General features: G+C 36.7%; 1 protein-coding gene across 1 annotated transcript in view; it reads right to left on the reverse strand.

The window, feature by feature from the left end:
- KIF27 (kinesin family member 27) overlaps positions 1-22,020 on the reverse strand; it is a 135,356-nt gene that overhangs the window by 49,263 nt on the left and 64,073 nt on the right. Inside the window, exons 6-11 of the mRNA XM_053576488.1 lie at positions 16,476-16,682; positions 12,677-12,846; positions 12,100-12,203; positions 9,984-10,139; positions 5,604-5,809; positions 1,630-1,827 (exon numbers count right to left, since the gene is read on the reverse strand). Coding sequence (XP_053432463.1) covers positions 1,630-1,827; positions 5,604-5,809; positions 9,984-10,139; positions 12,100-12,203; positions 12,677-12,846; positions 16,476-16,682 — 1,041 coding nt within the window. The remainder of the gene's footprint in view (positions 1-1,629; positions 1,828-5,603; positions 5,810-9,983; positions 10,140-12,099; positions 12,204-12,676; positions 12,847-16,475; positions 16,683-22,020) is intronic.

Genomic DNA, 22,020 nt, shown 5'->3' on the forward strand with positions numbered 1-22,020 from the left:
ATATCACAAAATCCCAAGACCAGAGATGTTGGTATGGATGTAGAGAAAAGAGAACACTTCTACACTGCTGGTGGTAATGCAAATTAATACATTCCTTTTGGAAAGATGTTTGGAGAACACTTAGAAATCTAAAAATAGACCTGCCATTCAATCCTATAATTCTTCTACTAGGTATATACTCAGAAGACCAAAAATAACATTATAACAAAGATATTTGTAGCATAATGTTCATTGCAGCCCAATTCATAATTGCTAAGTCATGGAAAAAGCCCAAGTGCCCATCGATCCACGAATGGATTAATAAATTATGGTATATGTACACCATGGAATATTATGCAGACTTAAAGATAGAGACTTTACCTCTTTGATGTTTACATGGATGAAGCAGGAACATATTCTTCTTAGTAAAGTATCTCAAGTATGGAAGAAAAAGTATCCAATATACTCAGCCCTACTATGAAACTAATTTATGGCTTTCATATGAAAGCTATAGCCCAGTTATAACCTAAGAATATGGGGAAAGGGGGAGAGGAAGGGGAGAGATGAGGGAAGATGCCGGGAGGGAGGATGATTGGTGGGATTACACCTATGGTGCATCTTACAAGGGTACATGTGGAACTTAGTAAATGTAGAATATAAATGTCTTAACACAATAACTAAGAAAATGCCAGGATGGCTATGTTAACCAGTGTGATGAAAATATGTCAAATGGTCTATAAAACCAGTGTATGGTGCCCCATGATCGCATTAATGTACACAGCTATGATTTAATAATAAAATTTTTAAAATATAATAATGGGGAAGGCTATGTGGCACATTGCTGTATCTTCTTTTCAATTCCACTGTGAACCTAAAATTGCTCTTAAAAAATAAAATCTTAATTTAAAAAAAAATCTATGAAATCTCCAATTATGTTCCAGGACTTGCATTCAGCTAAACATTTCAACAGAATAGAAACTGGCAAGACAGTGCTAAATAAGTGATTGATAATGATCATTATCTTTATTTTTTGTTCCAAAAAAAAAGCTCTGTAAGACAAGTATAACTAAGTCTACTTTAAATAACGATAAAGATTCAAAGAGGGTAAGTGATTTTCTCAGTAAATCTCTTAGTCAGGAACTGAAAGAGCTGAGATCTGAACCCATGCCACCCTGGCGCCAGAGCCCAGGCTGACATCTGTAGTACCAGCCATTCAGGTCTGATGACATTTCTACTCACTACGAGTGAAATGGTAGCACTTTATCTGGAACTTTTTTCCATGTAGCCACATGGACAATGCACATCAAAACACTTTGAAAATGGGAAATCCTATTCAAATGATAGATACTTAGAAATTTGGTTTTAAAAATTTATGTTTTTTACAACCTCAGCTAAAGTTAAGATCCTACTAAGAGAAATGTTACCACTATACCTTCTTTTGTGAAGTCAAAGCCTTCAAGACAGTACTCAGAATTCAATAAATAGGTTTTACTATGTAGATGAACAAAGCTTTTACGTGAACAAGGACAGCAATTAAGGGCAGGTCAAGGATAGGTATTTCAGAAGCAAAATGAATCAAGACTTTGGCTTCGTTAGCTCTGGGTTGTTTAACATGTCATTATACTTAGCAGGAATGTAGGACAATATTACTCTGATTTTTTGTTGATCCCGCTTAATTTCTGCATCCAGTTGCTTCCTTTTTTCATTTTCTTCTCGAAATCTTTTTTGCAGCTGTACCTTTTGATATTTCATGTGATCTACATTCTGCTCTAGTTCATTAGCACGCTTCTCATTTTGGATTAACAGTGATGCCAATTTCTTACTATCTTGTTGCTTCTTCTGTAAGACCTGAGATCATATGGAATATTTCAAAATGAAAAAAATGAATATTTCATATTCATCAACTAAACTTAATCTTTTTGTTCAATGGTAAGACCGGGCATTTAATCTACATTTTCATCGATATTTGACAAGTTCACAAACAACTGTTTATTCTTCTATATTCTAATTTTCCAATTAGAGAAATTATAATAATTTCATCAGATATATAAATATAAAAAGAATGATGAGGCTTTCTGATGCTAAAAATCAAACCAAAGTGGGCTCTGCTTTTTTATTATTTAGTATGTATTTTTTTTGTTGTTGTTGTTGGGGATTCATTGAGGGTACAATAAGCCAGGTTACACTGATTGCAATTGTTAGGCAAAGTCCCTCTTGCAATCATGTCTTGTATTTAGTATGTATTTTAATTTAAAAATATTACACACTTTAAAGCAGGGCGCCTGTAGCTCAATGGTTAGAGTGTTGGCCCCGAGCACTGGGGCTAGCAGGTTCCAACCTGGCCCAGGCCTGCTAAACAACAACAACAAAAAAATTATATACTTTATGGACACCCTGTATACATGGTAAAAGTTAAAACTGAATTCATATTTTAAAAAATTCACTCTTATCCTAGATCCCTAATCTACTTGACCTGCTCCCCAAGACAAAATTAGCAATGTCTTAAATATTTTTCTAGAAATAATTTATGCAAATAGTTTCATATATATTCTATGCAGACACTCTCCCCTTCCCTTTTTTCCTACTTATCTTAGAGGCCTTTTCCTACAGAATTGCTCTATGTGACTACACAGTATTCCACTGTGCTCTTGTTTTCTGTACCCTTCAATCATTAATCCCTGAATTAAGATGATCAGAACTGACACCATTTTCCAGTATAATCACTCTTTAACATTTAATTTAAGTAAAGCTTCTCCTGATCTAACTAAAATTACCTATAGCTAGCATTAAAAATTTGCTAACATTTTAAAAGTGTTTACACTACTAATTAAATTACTAGAGAATTACAATTTAATGCTGATCAAACAAACATTTTAGACTTATATGTTTAGCATGCACCAAGTACCTCTTAGGTGGCATAAAAAAGTTGAGGTCATTCATAAATTATGCATACCACAATTCTCCATTTCCTTTATGTTGTCAATAAAGCTTAACCTAAACATGTTTTCTTCTAATTAAAATAAACACTAAATAGGCACTGCAGCTTATAGCAGTGCTTTTCAAAGTGTGGTCTCTGTACTAGTACTAGTTCATAGACGTTGTCAATTTGTACTGCTAAGCACATTATTAGATTCTGGTGACATTTTCATCCAAGACTTTTTTGCACTGATGACCTTTACCTTGTCACAGACCAAGAACAAACAATCTACAGATGTACTACTCTGACTGTTACTGGCTTGGAGGCTGCAATTTCCCATTCCTAAATTTGGACATTGACTTTCCCACTTATCAATGATGGTAATTTCAATACTGTAACAAAAATTATAATACCAGCATTTTAGTGTCTTTTTCATGTAATATTGAAAATATCAGTGTACATCCTGATAATTTTATATAAAAGTAAGATGTGGTTGGCAGTTGTTCCGCAGATAAACAAAAGTGCACCTTTCTTAGCATTAAACTATTAATGCAGCTTATAACTCTCCATGTAGATCTAAAGACATAAAAAAATACAGAATTTAGGGTTTTTTAATTTAAAAAAAGTAAATGAGATATTTTGAATGAGATATATATCCTCTGAATGAGATATTTTACCTTTCTAAACCTTAGTTTCCTTGGTTGTAAAATAGGGTAAAAATGCCCACTTTGAAGGATTACATAATGATTAAATAATACGTATAAAATATATGGTATGTATATGGTACTTTGTAGACATTCAGTAAGTGGTAACTATCATCTTCCTCAATATTCTTGGCATCCTCAGCCCCACCAATAGTGCATGGACATGTAAAAGGCACAGAAATGTCTTGTTTCCATCTTCTGCTGTATCAGATGTTTCTTTTGAGATTAAGTTCTACACCTTTCTTTTCCCTTTCTCATCAGTACTGTTAGCAGGAAAGGCCATGTAGCAGAAAACATGGAAATCATGGAAGACATGATAATTCACAAACTCGCTATTATAATAATGATGCTTAATCTTTTAATCTCAACTATTTTTTTTATTTTTTTTTTTTATTAAACCATAGCTGTGTACATTAGTATGATCGTGGGGCACCATACACTTGGTTCATAGATCGTTTGACACATTTTCATCACATTAATTAACATAGCTTTTGTAGCATTTTCTTAGTTATTTTGCTAAGACCTTTACATTCCACATTTACTAGGATTCACATATACCCTTGTAAGATGCACCGCAGGTGTAATCCCATTAATCCCCCTCCTTCCCCCTCCCTCCCCCCTCCCTCCCCTCCCTTTAGTTGTATGAGATATAAATAAATACAAAAATAACCTTTGTTAAATCCATAAACAAGGCTTAAACTACAGATGTACATGATAAATATATATAACTTCCTCATAAAAACAATGATTTGAGTTATTAAGTATAAAAATGACAATCAGAACTGAAGCCAGAATATACACCTATTAAATTATCAATAAAATTTCACAAAAAACACAAAGGAAAAATCTTAATAGTTTTATTCTACTAATAGTTTATTAAAATAAATATCTGTTAGACATCCCAGCACTAATTTAAAGGGTCAAGAAGTAAAACATTATTGACCTCAAGCTACTCAGAGGATAAGTAGATAAATAAGTAGAAGTGAGTATTCTGAAGAAAAATGGAAAGCATGGCATAGACGATCACCACATTCTCCTTTAAGCAGTTCAAACATTCGAGTCATATTTTAATTTGGTGTAGACTAAAGAGGCTACTTACATAACAACTTTTAGTGGAAATATCCAGATATTGAGGTGGCATTAAAACCCTAGAAGGGACTTTTTTGGCCTGTTCAACTCTGCATCTCCACCTAGAATAGGACCTGGCACACTGGATGTATATAAAGCAAACATTTATCTGTTGAAAGAAAGTAATGATGGTACAGTTCCAAAAACAAAATACCTCTGAAGAGGTTTACTACAATTCAACTCTCAACTCTACCTATAATGAAAACAATAGATGTTTCTACAATATGGAAACAAGAGAATGTGAGATGAAAAGAACTGAAAAGGCATTCTAGAAAGTTCATAATGATCAGTCTGACAAAGCACTGTGTCTATCTCCAAAATATCTGGAAATGGCTTCGTTACACAAAATCTCTCTGTAACAAAACATTTCTCATAGAATTTTTAACTGTAGCTATTTCTGAAGTTATAGCTAAATCCAGCCATTAAGAAATTAAGGAGTTGTAGTAATAAACCTTATTAACCTTTCTTAACCCAATCAATCAGTTATAGTTTCAGAAAATTGTCTGAAATAGTTCCCATTTGTTGAGTGTCTACAAAGTACCATATCACTACCAGATGTTTTATATGTATTATTTAACCATTATGTAATCCTTTATCCTTCAGAAAAGGACACTATTTCTATGATTTTCTTTATATTTCTTACCATATGGTTTCTGACATGAAGATTAAAATAGTACACTTCTTGAATTAAAAAATATACTACCCAGATTATAAAATAGGTAAACCAACCAGCACACTGAAAAAGAGAAGTTGACACCCATTTTCTCTTGCTGGGCTGGTAAAAACTAAATCCCACTTCTTTCTTAATTTAGTACCAGAATGCCCAAAAGCAGGAAAGCTTAAATAAGTTTTCTCAATTAGATTTTAAAAATTACCTGGACTTTCAACTTTGCTGCATCCATCTTTTTACGGAATTCTTTTTGTAATTTTACCTTCAAAGCAGCATCAGAAAGATCTTTGTTCTCCAGCTCCTGTAGCTGCTTTTGTGTTTCAGTTAGTTCCACTTTCGCCTGCTCTGCATCATGCTCTAGTTTTGTTACTTTCAGAGAATACTGTTTGCTTACAGATTTGGCATCATTACCTTCACCATAATAACAGTAATAACAATTATAAATTAGGCAAAAAAATTAAAACATCAAAAACATAAAAATGCTCTACTCTAAAAATCCAGCCCAGTGATAGTATTTTTTAAGTCACAGCATTAAAAATCCAGCCCCCCACTCCACTTATCACCAAACACAGCTTGCCACCAGGCCTCTTAATGATTAGGTCATTAATGACTATTCCCATCTTCTGCCATTTAGTCTTCTCAGTGGTTCATCTTATCTTTTGTGTTTTAGTGTGACATTGCTGAGCCTCTGAATTTGCAGTTGAGCTTTGCTGGCATCAAACTCAATTAAGAATAATATATGGAATGATTTTTTGCCCTCTTACTTAGTACGCTTTGGCTTCCTGCTACCCATAATCTGTCTCCTTGAATTCTTTTTTGAAAAATTTTGAACATAACAAAATACATAATAAAATTAACCCCTATCCCCCAGATTTGAGATATTAAACCTTTGTCACAGCTGCTTCAAATATGACTTCTTTTGGCTGTATGAGAGGCGCAGGCTAGAGTTCAAGACCAGCCTGGGCAACATAGTGAGACCGTGTGTCTACAAAAAATTTGAAAATTAGCCAGGCATAGTGGTGCATGCCTACTAGTTACTCAGGAAGCTAAGATAGGACTGCTTTTCCAGGAGACTGAGGCTGTAGTGAGCTATGATTGTACCACTGCACTCCAGCCTGGGCAACACAGTGAGACCCAGTCACCTTAAAAAAAAAAAAAAAAAAAAAAGCCTTCTTTTGTTTACTTTGTTTAAATACTATAAAGCAATCTCAGATATCATATCACCTCACCTATAGGTTCTTCAATAAGCATGTATAATATATGGACATAATCAAAATGTCATTATCACACTTAACAACAGTAAAACCCACCAGTCCATAGTCAGACTTCCGTAATTGTCTCAAACTGTCTTTTATACTGGTTTATTTTAATCAGAATCTAAATAAGGTCTACAATACATCTGAATGTTTTATCTCTTAAGAATCTTTTCACTGGGCGGTGCCTGTGGCTCAGTTGGTAAGGCGCCGGCCCCATATACCGAGGGTGGCGGGTTCAAATCCAGCCCTGGCTGAACTGCAACCAAAAAATAGCTGGGCGTTGTGGCGGGCGCCTGTAGTCCCAGCTACTTGGGAGGCTGAGGCAAGAGAATCGCTTAAGCCCAGGAGTTGGAGGTTGCTGTGAGCTGTGTGATGCCATGGCACTCTACCGAGGGCCATAAAGTGAGACTCTGTCTCTACAAAAAAAAAAAAAAAAAAGAATCTTTTCATTTAGAGCTCACCTTTTCCCTTTTCCATTACACTAAACTTATTAAAAATGAATGTTTTTTTTTTTTTTTGAGACAGAGTTTCGCTTTGTTGCCCTCAGTAGAGTGTCCTGGCAACATAGTTCATAGCAACCTCAAACTCTTGGGCTCAAGCAATTCTCTTGCCTCAGCCTCCCAAGTAGCTGGGACTACAGGCACCTGCCACAAAGCCCAGCTCTTTGCTCAGGGTAGGGGGTCTCGCTCTTGCTCAAGGTGGTCTCGAACCCATGAGCTCAGGCAATCCACCCACCTCAGCCTCCCAAGTGCTTGGATTACAGGCATGAGCCCAGCCCTAAGATAAATTCTTTTAAAATGCTTTACTTAGAATACTTAACACAGAACAGACTATAGATGCTCCTATGTATTTTTTCATTCTAAGCCCAGCTATTAACCCGAAAAACTTGGTTTTGATTTGCTCTGAATAGGCGATTGTTCCTAAACTAAACAAACTTGTGACAGTAGGAAATAGAAGTGTAGAGCTCAGGTGATAAATAATCACCAGGGACCATATATGACAGTTATAGTTTAATATAGTTTAAACTGTATTATTATACAGAAAAGCTTGTAATTTTTTAATAAAATAATTACTGAAATAAATGGCTCTGTGAACTATCTTCTGGCTCTAAAACTCTATGATTATTTGATTAATTTTAAAATATACACAACTACTGTATTTTAACAAATCTTCCTGGATTGTTCATTGATTGTTCAACACACTGATAGTTTATGAGCCGCTCAAAAAATATACAGTATCAATTACACCATGATAAAATGCTAAGCTGCCACTGATTGAAAGATGCATCCTGATTACAGAGATAGTAAATGTTTAAAAAATGTGTTTTAGGATTTATGAAATACAACATAGTTGTCCTGTTATTACTGTTGGCTGAAGTAGCTACTATTCAGGATGTCTTCAATGAGATGTTTAAAAGTAAGCACACATGGCTTGGCGCCTGTGGCTCAAATGGCTAAGGCGCCAGCTACATACACCTGAGCTGGTGGGTTTGAATCCAGCCAGGGCCCCCCAAACAACAATGATGGCTGCAACTTAAAAATGGCCGGGTGTTGTGGCAGGAGCCCGCAATCCCAGCTACTTGGGAGGTGGAGGCAGGAAAATCACTTGAGCCCAGGAGTTGGAGGTTGCTGTGAGCTGTGATACTATGGCACTTTACCCAGGGTGACAGCTTGAGGCTCTGTCTAAAAAAAAAAAAAAAAAAAAAAAATCAAATAAAAGTAAGCATACATTGACTCTTTTACCATTCACCATCTCTGAGGATCTTTAGGAAAGTTCCAAACTGCCTCTGGATCATTGTAAGTAAGAAAAGGATGTTATCTGTCTTAGCTCAGGCAACCTCTATTTTAAAGCAATCAAGATGGGTATACTAGCAGGCCATTAAGTGAGATCTCTGGTGAGATAACCTCTCTGAAAGAAAATCATTTATTCCAGGGCATAAACATCCCCAACTTACACAAGCAGCACCTTGAAATCTTGGGGATGAAGAAGCCATTTAAACTCTTAGATAGTCCCAAGAGAGGTCATCTGAGATTTGATCCTGCCTGTGAGGAAAGATCTGCTTATCTGTGATAACTGGAGCTAAGATGATGCATATCACAAACATCCACTAGGAATGAGGAGGGAGAAAGCTGTGGAAAAGCGGCTAAGAAGAGGAGGTTGAGAAAAGAAGACCAATAACCAAAAACCAAACTTGTAGGAAAAAGAAAGAAGGAGGGAGGCAGGATTATTCTTGCTTACAATGGATTTGGGACACACCATAACTGATATAGTGTGATTCTAGCCTTGGGATTCAATAAAAAGAAGATACTATTTTCTTCATTTCTTCCAAATGAAACCAGAGAGTTGTTTTTCATAGGACTGGGGGAAAGAAATGCTAGTAGTAGCTCTTATTCCTTTGATTCTTTACTAAATTTCAAACTAGTCAAAGCTAGTATTTAGTATTCTGGGGGGAAGAAATGAAAAAGCCTGAGATGCCCTTTCTAAGGCAAGCCTAATCTAACGGAGGATGAGGATGGGATGTGGTACATACTCCCAGCATAAAGGATTTGAGACATAGGGGTCAAAAGCTAAAAATACTGGCTCACCCAAGAGAAGAGATCTCAGAACAAATCCTCACATCTTTAGTGAAATAAAAATCTACATCTAAAATATAAAGTTTATAATTAATGTTAAGAATAACCTAAGGAGGGCAGCACCTGTGGCTCAGTCGGTAGGGCGCCAGCCCCATATACCGAGGGTGGCGGGTTCAAACCCAGCCCCAGCTGAACTGCAAACCAAAAAATAGCTGGGCGTTGTGGCGGGCGCCTGTAGTCCCAGCTACTCGGGAGGCTGAGGCAAGAGAATCACTTCAGCCCAGGAGTTGGAGGTTGCTGTGAGCTGTGTGATGCCACGGCACTCTATCGAGGGCGATAAAGTGAGACTCTGTCTCTACAAAAAAAAAAAAAAAAAAGAATAACCTAAGGAAATAAAGTTAATAATTTAAAATAAGTATTATTAAAGTGAACTAGAAAAAATATCTCAGACATATTCCTAGATGCCAAGTATAAAGCTTCTTAAATGGCAAAAAAAAAAAAAGTTAAGTGCTGTAGAGCTTCAGTGCAACACAGAGTTTACAGTGGTTAGAACAATTCAGGGATGAAATCCCAACATTACAAAGATTTTTTGATAACTAACCTCTACATATTAGCTCTAACACACACCTTGTCATACCAAAACCAATCCTACTGGTATTCTTGAGCTTCAAAAACTAAATGTTACCACATCAGAAGCAATTTTAGAAGTTTTTTTTTTTTTTGTCTCGCATAAGCTGGTTCACAGGTTACTATTACCTGTTTTTATTAATTCTTTAATCAGATCTTCCTTCATCTTGATGTTAATTGTAAGTTCTCTCATTTTTTGTTTAGCTTCAGTAAGTAGGCGTTCTGAATTCCTTAATTTTTGCAAATTCAACTCGTGACTCTCCTGGAGACATTCAATCTTTAAATCTTTAAAATAAAAGAAATAAAACTATCTGCTCATAAGATTTCAATGGAAGTTGAGTTAAAAAAGAAAAGTAGTTTAGAGGTAGCAAGGAAGGGACAAAAAAGGAAGGGAAAGAGAGAGGGAAAAATATACAGCAATTAGGACTTGAGCTTTCAAGCTTACAGTAAAAATTTTTATTTCCTTAGAAAGGAAAAGAAAAAAATTTATATGTTCTAGTCAAAGGTGACAGTTTGGGACACACAGTTTTTCATTACCTTTAACCTAAGATTTGAAATAGGTGTAAAATCTCCAGGTGAGTAAAGTGGTGAATTTTTTTCCTGTTAACTTCTACTTTTATTGTAATCAGTGAATGCATTCTATACCATGTTAGTAAGAGTGTAGCCCCACACTGTTACTCTCCAGATCACCAGAATGTCAATCAACTATGTCACTAAGCTTTAGCTAAGGTCACATTTTTTTCAAAGCAGGATTTTCTCAATGAAGGAACCAGTGTACTCATTTATATTCTGGTGTTAAGTTTCTTCCTCGGTTGTAGACCAGTAAAAAATAGCTCAAGAATGGCTATTTCAGTAGCACTTACTTTACTCTTTCCACATTTTGAAATTTTACTAAAATAAATGTATTTAGTAAGTATAAAATATTATACTTACATTATTGGTAAGTATTACACATATAGGCTCTTAAAAAAGATGCTCTTTATTTTCATAGTGTAGCACTTATCATGTTATTTATATTCTCTATACCTTTACTTTTTGTGTGCTGACCATGCATTGGCCAAAAGAGATAAGTTAAATGTCCTATACTATAGTTTTTGCAACATAAATGTTTTGATACTATTATTTAATGCATAAAAATTCGTGTCAACTCTTCCCCTAAGCAGCCTGAGGTGATCTGTGAAAATGGTTCGCTATTCACTGGACCAAGAAAATCTCACAAAGTCATGCAGGTCAGGAGGCTCAAAGCTTCATGTTCACTTTAAGAACACATATAAAACTGCCAGACCATCAAGGATATGGATGTACGAAAAGCCACCAAATATGTGAAGGATGTCACTTTAAAGAAAGTGTGTATCACTCTGATGTTACAATGGTAGAGTTAGTAGCTGTGCCCAGGCCAAACAGTGAGGCTGGACACAGGGTCAATTGCCCAAAAAGAGTGCTGAATTTTTCAGAGAGGAATGCTGAACGTAGGATTTAGATGTAGATTCTCTGGTCACTGAGCATATCCAAGTGAACAAAGCACCCAAGCTACATTGCTGAACTCACAGAGCTAACAGTCACCTTAACCCATACATGAGCTCCCCCTGCCACATTGAGATTACCCTTAAGGGTAATGTTTCTTTGAAAAGGAACAAATTGTTCCCAAACCAAAAGAGGAGGTAGCACAGGAAAAAAAGATATCCCAGAAGAAACCAAAGAAACAAAAACTTCTGGCACGCAACACACGCAACATAAAATAAATGCAAATAATAGTAAAAAAAAAAATCTGTGTCAATTGTGTACTAAAACATTACAAGCACCTAGTAAACTAATTGGGCTATTATTAGTAAACTAATACATCACTAACATTAGACATGAGTGCCAGTAAAGTAGTAAAGTACACACTAGTAAATTATTTATGATGTATTTTAAAGTAATTAAGAGTACCAAAGCAAAAAAAAAAAAAAAAAAGAGTACCAAAGCATATTAACTCAGGTTATAATATAAAAATCCCTATTCTGAGAGAGTTTGCCTAGATCTCTAATCAGAATTGATTGGTAGAAAATCTTTTTTATTAAGGAGTAAAGATGTTGAAAAATTAGAGGTAGAACAGGGAACATAAAGGAAGTTCTACCAACCAGGAAAGCATTTCTACCAAATTCTGGTCTTCAAGAATTCCTAGATGTTTCTTAAATTATCAACTAAAGAAAAAGAGAAAGGTCCTACACCAAGAGATCTAAGTTAATTGAGAAAGCCCATGTACCTTCGTTCACTAAATTTGACTTTTGTGTTTCATCCTGAGTATCATTCAATTCAACAAGAGAACAAACAGAACCTGGCTTCCGAGTCCATGAGTGACTTGTACATCTAAAAAAAAATTAGAATCAAAATTAACTTGTTTGTTAGCATTTTTAATGTGTCTTCAAATTAGTTCCCCCCCCCCAAAGTGACAGTAACATTAAAAATTATTAATTATATTTTAAAAAGAGAATTTAATAACATTTTACTAATATTTACAAAATAAAATGATGACCCCAAGTTGGAGCCAGTGGAAAATTTGTGTCTATTGCCACCATAGCAGTAGAATCAAGAAATTTGAAAAGTTCCTTCTGAAAATTAGAATCTAATTAATGTAAAAGCTCTAAAAGCATAATTATTTTTCATTTTAAGACTGATTTGTGTTCAAACACAATGTTCATAATACATTAGTTGACAGTATGTATTAGCAAAAACTACCTACTCTTATGTTCAATGGAAAAGATACACTTTAATACAAAATTATATCTTCTATATTTATTACATCATATAACATCTGTTAAATCAGTCTATATTTAACATACCTAATTCCAGATTTCTCTTGGCTTTCTAATTCTTCATCATCACTGTTATCAGAAAATTGGCAATGGAGGACTTCATCTTGTTCTTCTATGTGATCCAACAGCATCTGACTTCGTGTTCGAAATTCAGCAAATACTTGATCCAAAGAATACACAGAAGGACTTGTATAGACCTTGCAAGTAATTGCCCCACCCAACAACAAAAAAGTAATTTTTACAATGTCTATTTTTATCTTATTACTCTAAATGTTTTTAAGATGTTATTAGGTAGATACTCTTAAAATAGATAATCACTGAAAATATGCTCTTCCCACAAAAAGTCAAAATTAATTTTACAATACTATTGTGCCTCCTGAAAACATACTTCTCTCAGAATTTATATTGCTCTTTCTTTTCTAGAAAGCTCTTATATCCTCAATAATGATTTCATGGAAAATAACATTCAAAATGAAATCAAGGAAAGGCATGGAAAACATCCTAGCTCTTAACACAGTCCAGGAACTCCACAATAAATGTGGCCAGACCCCCCTCTTCCCAGTTCAGAACACTTAAGACAACTACGGTGCTGCTAAAGGTGTGCATCTCCCTCCAATCCAAATCCCACCACAGGAAGAAATCAGAGCTGTCACCACTCTCTCTGCCAGGGCAAAACAGTCCCAATTTGGATATTAGAATATATTTACTTATGCTTAACATATGATGTATATGTCTAATGATATATTTAGTATGTATCATAGGATAAATTAGGCTAGCATGGCAAATTTCTATATTATAACATACTTCTACTGCAAATGCACTTTAAATTCTCAAAAAATGATCTTGGAAAACAATAAATTAGAAATTGCCATTATTCTTTTGTTCTAGTTTCTATGACCAAATACTTCCTTTTTAATCACTTCTCTGCAACCAAACCTTAAGGTTATTTCTCAAAAAAAAAAAAAAAGGAAACAATAAAATCCTAAAGGAGACATTCATCAGTATAAATCATGATAAGCTGTTAAAATTGTAACAGATACAGTAGAACCTCCATAGTTGACCACCTCCCTATAATGACCATTTCCTTAAGTTGACCTAATTTTCTTTCTTTCTTTTTTTTCTGCTTTTTGTAGAGACAGAGTCTCACTTTATCGCCCTGGTAGAGTACCGTGGCGTCACATGGCTCACAGCAACCTCCAACTCCTGGGCTTAGGCGATTCTCTTGCCTCAGCCTCCCCAGTAGCTGGGACTACAGGCACCTGCCACAAGCCTGGCTATTTTTTGCAGTTTGGCCAGGGCTGCTTTGAACCCACCACCCTTGGTGTATGGGGCCGGCACCCTACCTACTGAGCCACAGGCGCCACCCAAGTTGACCTAATTTTCATAGGCCAGACATGCACTGCATGTACTCAGTGGAAGTTCCGTATGTTGACCATCTCTGTAAGCTGACCAGTTTGTTATAGTCCCTAGGCAGGTCAATTATATGATACTTATATAGTGTTCAAGATTAAATCACTTGTCAGTAGGTCCCTCACATATTCCCTCTCAGAAAACCCTTCCTATTACTGAAGATCCTCTTATGTGATTTTTATGCCTCTACTGTCAGTCACCTAACTAGACTGTACATGAGTACCACTATGGACAGGGGGTAAAGTTTTCTAGGTGGAGTGTTCCCCTCAAGGGGGAGAATTCTTTACAGAAGAACCAAATCAAGAAGTATTTATCTAACAAGTACATTGTACTTCGCATGGTCATCCTGCCTCATAATTGGCAGGCATCAAGGTTTCTCTTGTATGCGTTTGAGAACTATTTCAGGAGCAAATAGAACTTTTTTGTTCAAAGTCAAACTTTGTTATCTAGGATTGTAATTTGTTGTTAACATTTCTTTTTTTTTTTTTTTTCCTGAGACAGAGCCTCAAGCTGTCGCCCTGGTTTAGAGTGCTATGGCATCATAGCTCACAGCAACCTCCAACTCCTAGGCTCAAGCGATTCTCTTGCTTCAGCCTCCCAAGTAGCCGGGACTACAGGCATCTGCCACAACGCCCGGCTATTTTTTTTTTTTTTTTTTTTGGTTGCAGCCGTCATTGTTGTTTGGCGGGCCAGGGCTGGATTTGAATCCGCCAGCTCAGGTATATGTGGTTGGTGCCTTAGCCGCTTGAGCCACAGGGGCCAAGCCTTGTTAACATTTCTTATTACAAAGAAAACCAAATGGCCCAGCTTAATAATGAACATCAAATAAGATCTGCTATACAAGTAACATTTCTGCCCAACATAATGGCAGGTTCATAAAGCCTTCTCTCATCTGGCCTCCTCCTAACCCAAGTATTGGGTCTTATCTCCTCTCAGTTGCTTCGGCATTCCACAGCTCACCACTAGTGTATTTCAGCATTTTCAACAGTACTCCAAACAGTATTGATTCATAATATAAGTACAAAGATAAGCTGACTGACAATTCAGCTAACTAAAGAGTATGTGTCTAAATGCCAATTTTTAAATTCTAATCATTTTCTCCTATAATTATATTGCCTTGAGGCTAGAAACAACTTACCTGGAAAGGTTAGCTAGTTCAACCCTCATCTTATGTCTGACTCTCTTCTGCAATAATGGAAATTATCTGGCGTCTGCTTAAACACATTCACTGTGGTGGCTCTAACAAGCCCTGAGCCCTCTCATGCCATCTTTTGCTACTCTCATTAATAAGTTCTCCTTTGTATTTCCTTAGTGCTTCCTCTCATCACTCCTAACTCTAAAGAAAAAAATATAAAGCTAATGATAAGTCTTCAAATGTTTGAAAACAGTCATGTCCCCTCTGAATAAATGTAAATCTAGAGTTACTTAAGATTTGTTCTTTAAAATATGGAAATCAGTCAAAAGCCTGCACTTAAAGATCTAGAAGGCCACAAGTTCTCCACCTCTGGAAGAGTTAATTTCTTATATGCTTCCTTATATACTCTAGAGGGAAAGAGGGAAAAGATCTTTTTTTTTTTTCAGTTTAAAATATTTCTTAGAGACAGAATCTTGCTTTATTGCCCATGCTGGAGTATAGTGGCTGTTCATAAGCATAATCATAGCACAATGAAGCATCAAACTCCTGGGCTAAGGTGAACCTCCTGACCTCATCCTCCTAAGTAGCTGGGACCACAGGCACATGCCACTGCACCTCAAGTCTTATTTATTTATTTAATTATGTATTTTCCTCCCCACCATGTTACCCCCCCCCATTTTTATAGATAAGGAACCTGGGCCTTACTGGGGGGTCTAGTCATATGTCCAGGGTAACACAACAGAGCTGGTATTCACACTCAAGCCTGCCTTCTTTTCCCTGACAGAGATACCTTGGTAATTTTTAAGAGAAATCATTGTGTGCATGTTTCCCACCCACAAACTAAACTTCATATTCATCTCTTTACTGTCTTGACTTATGACAACTTCGTAAGACTGAATAATAATATTTTGAAAATAATTAGACAGACCAAAGAAGCCTAAATAAATACCCTCCAACTTCATCTCAACTTAGTAAAGTTAAAGGAAGAAAACAATTCATGAGGATATCAGACTTAATTATGTCTGAAAATATGATGGCAAAGGATATCTTTTTCTCCTTGATGAAGTGTAAAAATTATCTTCATCCAACTATTCCCTCTCAATATAACTATGCATTATCTTATTTATTAATTTTTTAATTTTATGTTTAAAAGAAAATGAATACACAAAAGTCCATAAAAGCAAACAGAAAAAATTGCTGAGACTGTACAAATATACTGTGACATTAAATATATATTTTTTATATCTCAAAATAAGAAAAAGATTAATGTTTGGACTTTACCTTCCTGGAGTCTTGTCTGGATGGAATATAAATATAATGACTCAAATGAGTATCAAATGGTACAGTATATGGTCTCTTTTCAGGAATCCTAGCATCTGGCCCATCACCACAATTTTCCTTAGATGAAGAAGTCATTGACAGGTTAAGTTTTGTTAGTTCTTCACTCAGTTGATCCACAAGAAGCTGTTGTTCTATTATTTTTTCGTTCTTTGTAGAAGAAAGATGAGAATTTTAAAAATAGACAACCTCGATACATGTATAGATTATAATTAAAAATGAATTTTACATTGACCAGTATCACAACTACCTTAACAATATAGTCAAACCTCAATTTATACAGAGACTAGCTTGCTGGTGTTCACAAGTAACTAAGATGGTTCTGAGTGGTAAAACTTTTTGAACACTAAGCAGCAACAAACGCAGCCAAAAAGTCAAATACTCAAAGATAATGCCCCATTCACTGTGACTGGCTGCTTTGTCAACTTGAAGGCCTTGATTAGCTATCTTTACAAAAGCACAGACTTTCTGAGTGAAATGTAAGAAGTTAACAAGAGACAGGTAAGTTGAAAAAGTGGAGAAAGAACTGCAGACAGCAGAAGTTGCAACAAAGGAACCAGAAAGTGATAACAGGTCCAGGGAAGTGAAAGCCTTAATCAGTGAAAAAGAAAACCAAAAGCACAGAGAGAAAAAAGAAAGCTAAGAGTCCTGGGAGGAAGGAGGACTTAGAAATCAAAGGCAGAAGAAATTGTAGAGGTGTGTGTGTGGTTTTGTTTTTAATACAATTCTCTAAAGAAAAAAAAATTGTATTTATTTTATTTTATTTTTTTTTTTTTTGAGACAGAGTCTCACTATGTCACCCTGGGTAGAGTGTCGTACATCACAGCTCACAGCAACCTCAAACTCTTGGGCTTAAGTAATTCTCTTGCCTCAGCCTCCCAAGTAGCTGGGACTACATGCACCTGCCACAACGCCCAGCTATTTTTTTGTTGTTGCAGTTGTCATTGTTGTGTTAGCTGGTCCAGGCCGGATTCAAACCTGCTAGCCTTGGTGTATGTGGCTGGCTCACTACCCACTGAGCTACGGGCACCACAAAGAAAAAAGTTGGGGTTTTTTTTGTTTTTTAATTTTGCTTTCAATTTCAACTGGCTTTCACTCATCTTAGTTTGAAGTTGTTTGTTTGTTTTCTCTTTTCTTCCTTTCGTGATTGTCTTGCCCTTTGCCTCCCAAGTAGCTGGGACTACTGGTGCCCACCACAATACCTGGCTTTTTTTTTTTTGGTAGAGATGGGGTCTCACTCTGGCTCACTCCAGCTCAGGATGGTCTCCAACCTTTGAGCTCAGGCAATCCAACCACCTCAGCCTCCCACAGAGCTAGGACTACAGGCATGAGCCACCACGCCCGGCCAAGAAAAAAGTTTTTGAGACAAATTCTAACTCCACTGCCCAGGGTGTAGTGTAATGGCATCATCATAGCTCACTGCAACTTCAAATTCCTGGGCTAAAGCAATCCTTCTGTTTCAGCCTCCTGAAGTGCTAGGATTATGGGCATGAGCCACCACACCTAGCCCTCTTAAGAAAATTTCTGAAGTTATCCAGTCCATCTCTGTTTTACAAGCATAAATTTATGTAAATAGGAAATTGTCATTCTTCTTAATACTTCCTGTGTACCATACAACATTTAAATGGGGGGGGGGGAATCTTAAAGTTTCACTATGTTAATACTGAGCAATAAAAATGCAACCTTATTTTGAAGTTATGTATTCAAATAATTAAAATATATAACACCAATGGCATATAAGTTGATAAATACTATACATCTTTGGAGTCCTTATATTGTCTGGGATAAGTGTTAAACTACCAATTAATATTAGACTGTATTAAGTCAAGGGCGTATGGTATATGCTCTAAGATAATAACTTTAAAAAAGTAAAAGTACAACTTTTTTTTTTTTTTTTTTGAGACAGAGTCTCAAGCTGTCACCCTGGGTAGAGGGCTATGGCATCACAGCTCACAGCAACCTCCAAATTCTGGGCTCAAGCGATTCTCCTACCTCCACCTCCCAAGTAGCTGGGACTACAGACGCCTGCCACAATGCCCAGCTATTTTTTGGTTGCAGCCGTCGTTGTTTGGCAGGCCCGGGCTGGATTCGAACCCGCCAGCTCAGGTGTATGTAGCTGGCACCTTAGCCGCTTGAGCTACAGGCGCCGAGCTACAACTTTTAAGTTAATGGAGAAAATAGTACAAAAATAAAAAATGCCAAATTGATCCAAAAGATGGTCAAAAAAAGAAAGCAAAGAAAAAAGAATATAGAGCAGAAAGGATAAATAAAAAGCACAATGGTGGATTTTTTTTGAGACACAGTCTCACTCTGTTCCCCATACTAGAGTGCCATGGTGTCAGCCTAGCTCACAGCAACCTCAAATTCAGGGTTCAAGCAATCCTCCTGCCCCAGCCTCCTAAATAGCTAGGACTACAGGCACCCATCACAACGCCCAGATAATTTTTCTATTTTTAGTAGAGATAGTGTCTCACTCTTACTGGTCTCAAACTCCTAAGCTAAAGTGACCCCCTCACCTTCGCCTCCCAGAATGCTAGGATTACAGGTGTGACCCACAGCACTTAGCCCCAATGGTGGATTTTAACTAAACTATAATAGCAAATTATGTTAAACTCAGTAATGAACTAAATAAACCAAGTAACAGATAAAAGACTGTCAGAAAGGATTGTAAAGTTATCTGATCATATGCTGCTTACAAAAAATGCACTGGAATAGACACAAAAAGATTAAAAATAAAATGGAAAAAGAGACACCATATAAATATTAATCAAAACAAAGGTGATGTAGCTATAGTAATTCAATGTAGACTTTAAAATAAAAACCTTTAGAAGAGATAAAAAGACATTGAAAAGGATTAAAAGGCTAATTCACCAGAATAATGTAACAATTCTACATCTCTATGCACTTAAAAATACAGCTTCAATATGTGATATATAATGCACAAACTACCAGTACTTCATAGAGAAGATAAAATTATAGCAGATTTTAATATCACTGTCTGATATTACTGATATAAAAGCCCCCAAAAGGTGTGTAACAATGTAGATTTGAATAACAGTACAGTAGAACCTTCATAGTTGACCACTTCCCTACAATGATCACAGACCAGACATGCACCACATGAATGTAGGTCATTACAAAAGTTTTGAGACACACAAGGGCAGCACCTGCGGCTCAAAGGAGGACGCTGGCCCCATATGCCAGAGGTGGGGGGTTCAAACCCAGCTCCGGCCAAAACTGCAAAAAAAAAGAAAAAAAAAAGTTTTGAGACATAGAAAATTAAGAAACATAGAGTCTGTGCTGACGGAAACAAATGAAGCCTTTCATAGTTGACCACTTCCCTACAATGATCACAGCCCAAACATGCACCACATGAATGTAGGTCATTACAAAAGTTTTGAGACACACAAGGGCAGCACCTGTGGCTCAAAGGAGTAGGACGCTGGCCCCATATGCCGGAGGTGGTGGGTTCAAACCCAACCCCGGCCAAAAACTGCAAAAAAAATAAAAATAAAAAGTTTTGAGACACACAAAAATTAAGAAACATAGAATCTGTGCTGACGGAAACAAATGAAGCCTTCCAAGCAACAGTGATAAGCCAAGCAAGTTGATGTTTGCAAGATGAATCAGTAAGGACACTGTCAACTGTTCTTATTGTCTTTTTTAAAGACAGTTTCATTTTGTCACCCTCGGTAGAGTGCCATAACGTCACAGCTCACAGCAACTTCCAGATCTAGGGCTTAGGCGATTCTCTTGCCTCAACCTCCCGAGTAGCTAGGACCACAGGCGCCCACCACAATGCCAGGCTGTTTTTTGTTGCAGTTTAGCGGGGGCTGGGTTTGAACCCACCACCCTCGGTATATGAAGCCAGTGCCCTCTCACTGAGCCAAGGCGGCGCCCTATTCATTGAGCCACAGGCACCACCCAACTGTTTTTCTTAGAAGCAAAATAATGAACCATAACATAGTCTGTCTCAAAACTTTTGTAGTAACCTACATATATCAGTAGAGTAGGCCTAGTTTCTTATGTTGATCACCACTTTGCATTGACCAGTTTGTGAGGCCAATATTACTTTGATGCCAAAAGCAGACAAGATACAACAAAAGAAGAACACTACAGACTAATATCCCTGATGAACGTAGACATAAAATTCCTCAACAAAATATTAGCAAACGGTACATCAAAATAATACACCAAGATCCCCTGGCTTTTATACCAGGGATGCAAGGACCAGTTCAACATACATAAATCAATACATGTGATATATCTCAAACAGAATTAAGGACAAAAAAATGATCATTTCAACAGATGCAGAAAAAGCATTTGATACAATTCAGCATCCCTTCATGATAAAAAATGCTGATCAAACTAGCCAAAGAAACAATTAAGACCATGTATAACAAACTCATAGCCCAAGTCATAATTAATGGAAAAAAATTTGAAGTATTTCCCCTAAGAACTGGAATAAGACAAGGATGCCCATTTTCACCACTCTCATTCAACACAGTACTAGAAATCATCACTAAAGTGATCAGGCAAAACAAACAAACAAACAAAAAAGAGGCATCCACAGTGGAAAAGAAGAAATCAAATTACTCCTGTCCACTGATGAAAACCCTAAAGACTCCAATAAAAAACTCTTAGACTTGGGCGGCGCCTGTGGCTCAAAGGGGTAGGGCACCGGCCCCATATGCCAGAGGGGGCGGGTTCAAACCCAGCCCCGGCCAGAAACTGCAAAAAAAACTCTTAGACTTGATAAATAAATTCAGCAAATTCCCAGGATACAAAATCAACATACAGAAATCATTAGCATTTCTACACACCAATAATGATCTAGTCAAGAAACAAATCAAGAAGGCAATCCCATTTACAATAGCTACAAAAAAACATTTATACCAAGGAATATATTTAGCCAAGGAGGTGAAAGTTCTCTACAAGAAAAACTACAAACCACTGATAAAAGAAAATATAGGGGCCAGGTGCGGTGGCTCATGCCTATAATCCTAGCACTCTGGGAGGCTGCAGCCAGTGGATCATTTGAACTCAGAAGATCAGAGACCAGCCTGAGCAACAGTGAGACCCCGTGTCCACTAAAAATAGAAAAAACTAGTCAGGCGTTGTGGTGGGCATCTGTAGTCCCAGCTACTTAGGAGGCTGAGGCAAGAGGATTACTCAAGCCCAAGAGTTTGGGGTTTCTGTGAGCTATCATGATGCCATGGCACTCTACCCAGGGCAACAGAGTGAGACTCTGCCTCAAAAAAAAAGAAGAAGAAAACAATATAGATAACACAAATAAATGGAAAAATATACCAAGCTCATGGATTGTTAAAATTAATATCATTAAAATGACCATACTGCCCAAAGCAATCTACAGGTTCAATGTAATCCCTATCAAAATACTAACAACATTAACTTCAGAATTAGAAAAACAATTCTAAAAAGTTCATATGGAACCAAAAAGGAGCCCAAACACTGTGGCTCAAAGGGG

This window comes from Nycticebus coucang, chromosome 2 (genome assembly GCF_027406575.1).
Source record: "Nycticebus coucang isolate mNycCou1 chromosome 2, mNycCou1.pri, whole genome shotgun sequence".
NCBI lineage: Eukaryota > Metazoa > Chordata > Mammalia > Primates > Lorisidae > Nycticebus > Nycticebus coucang.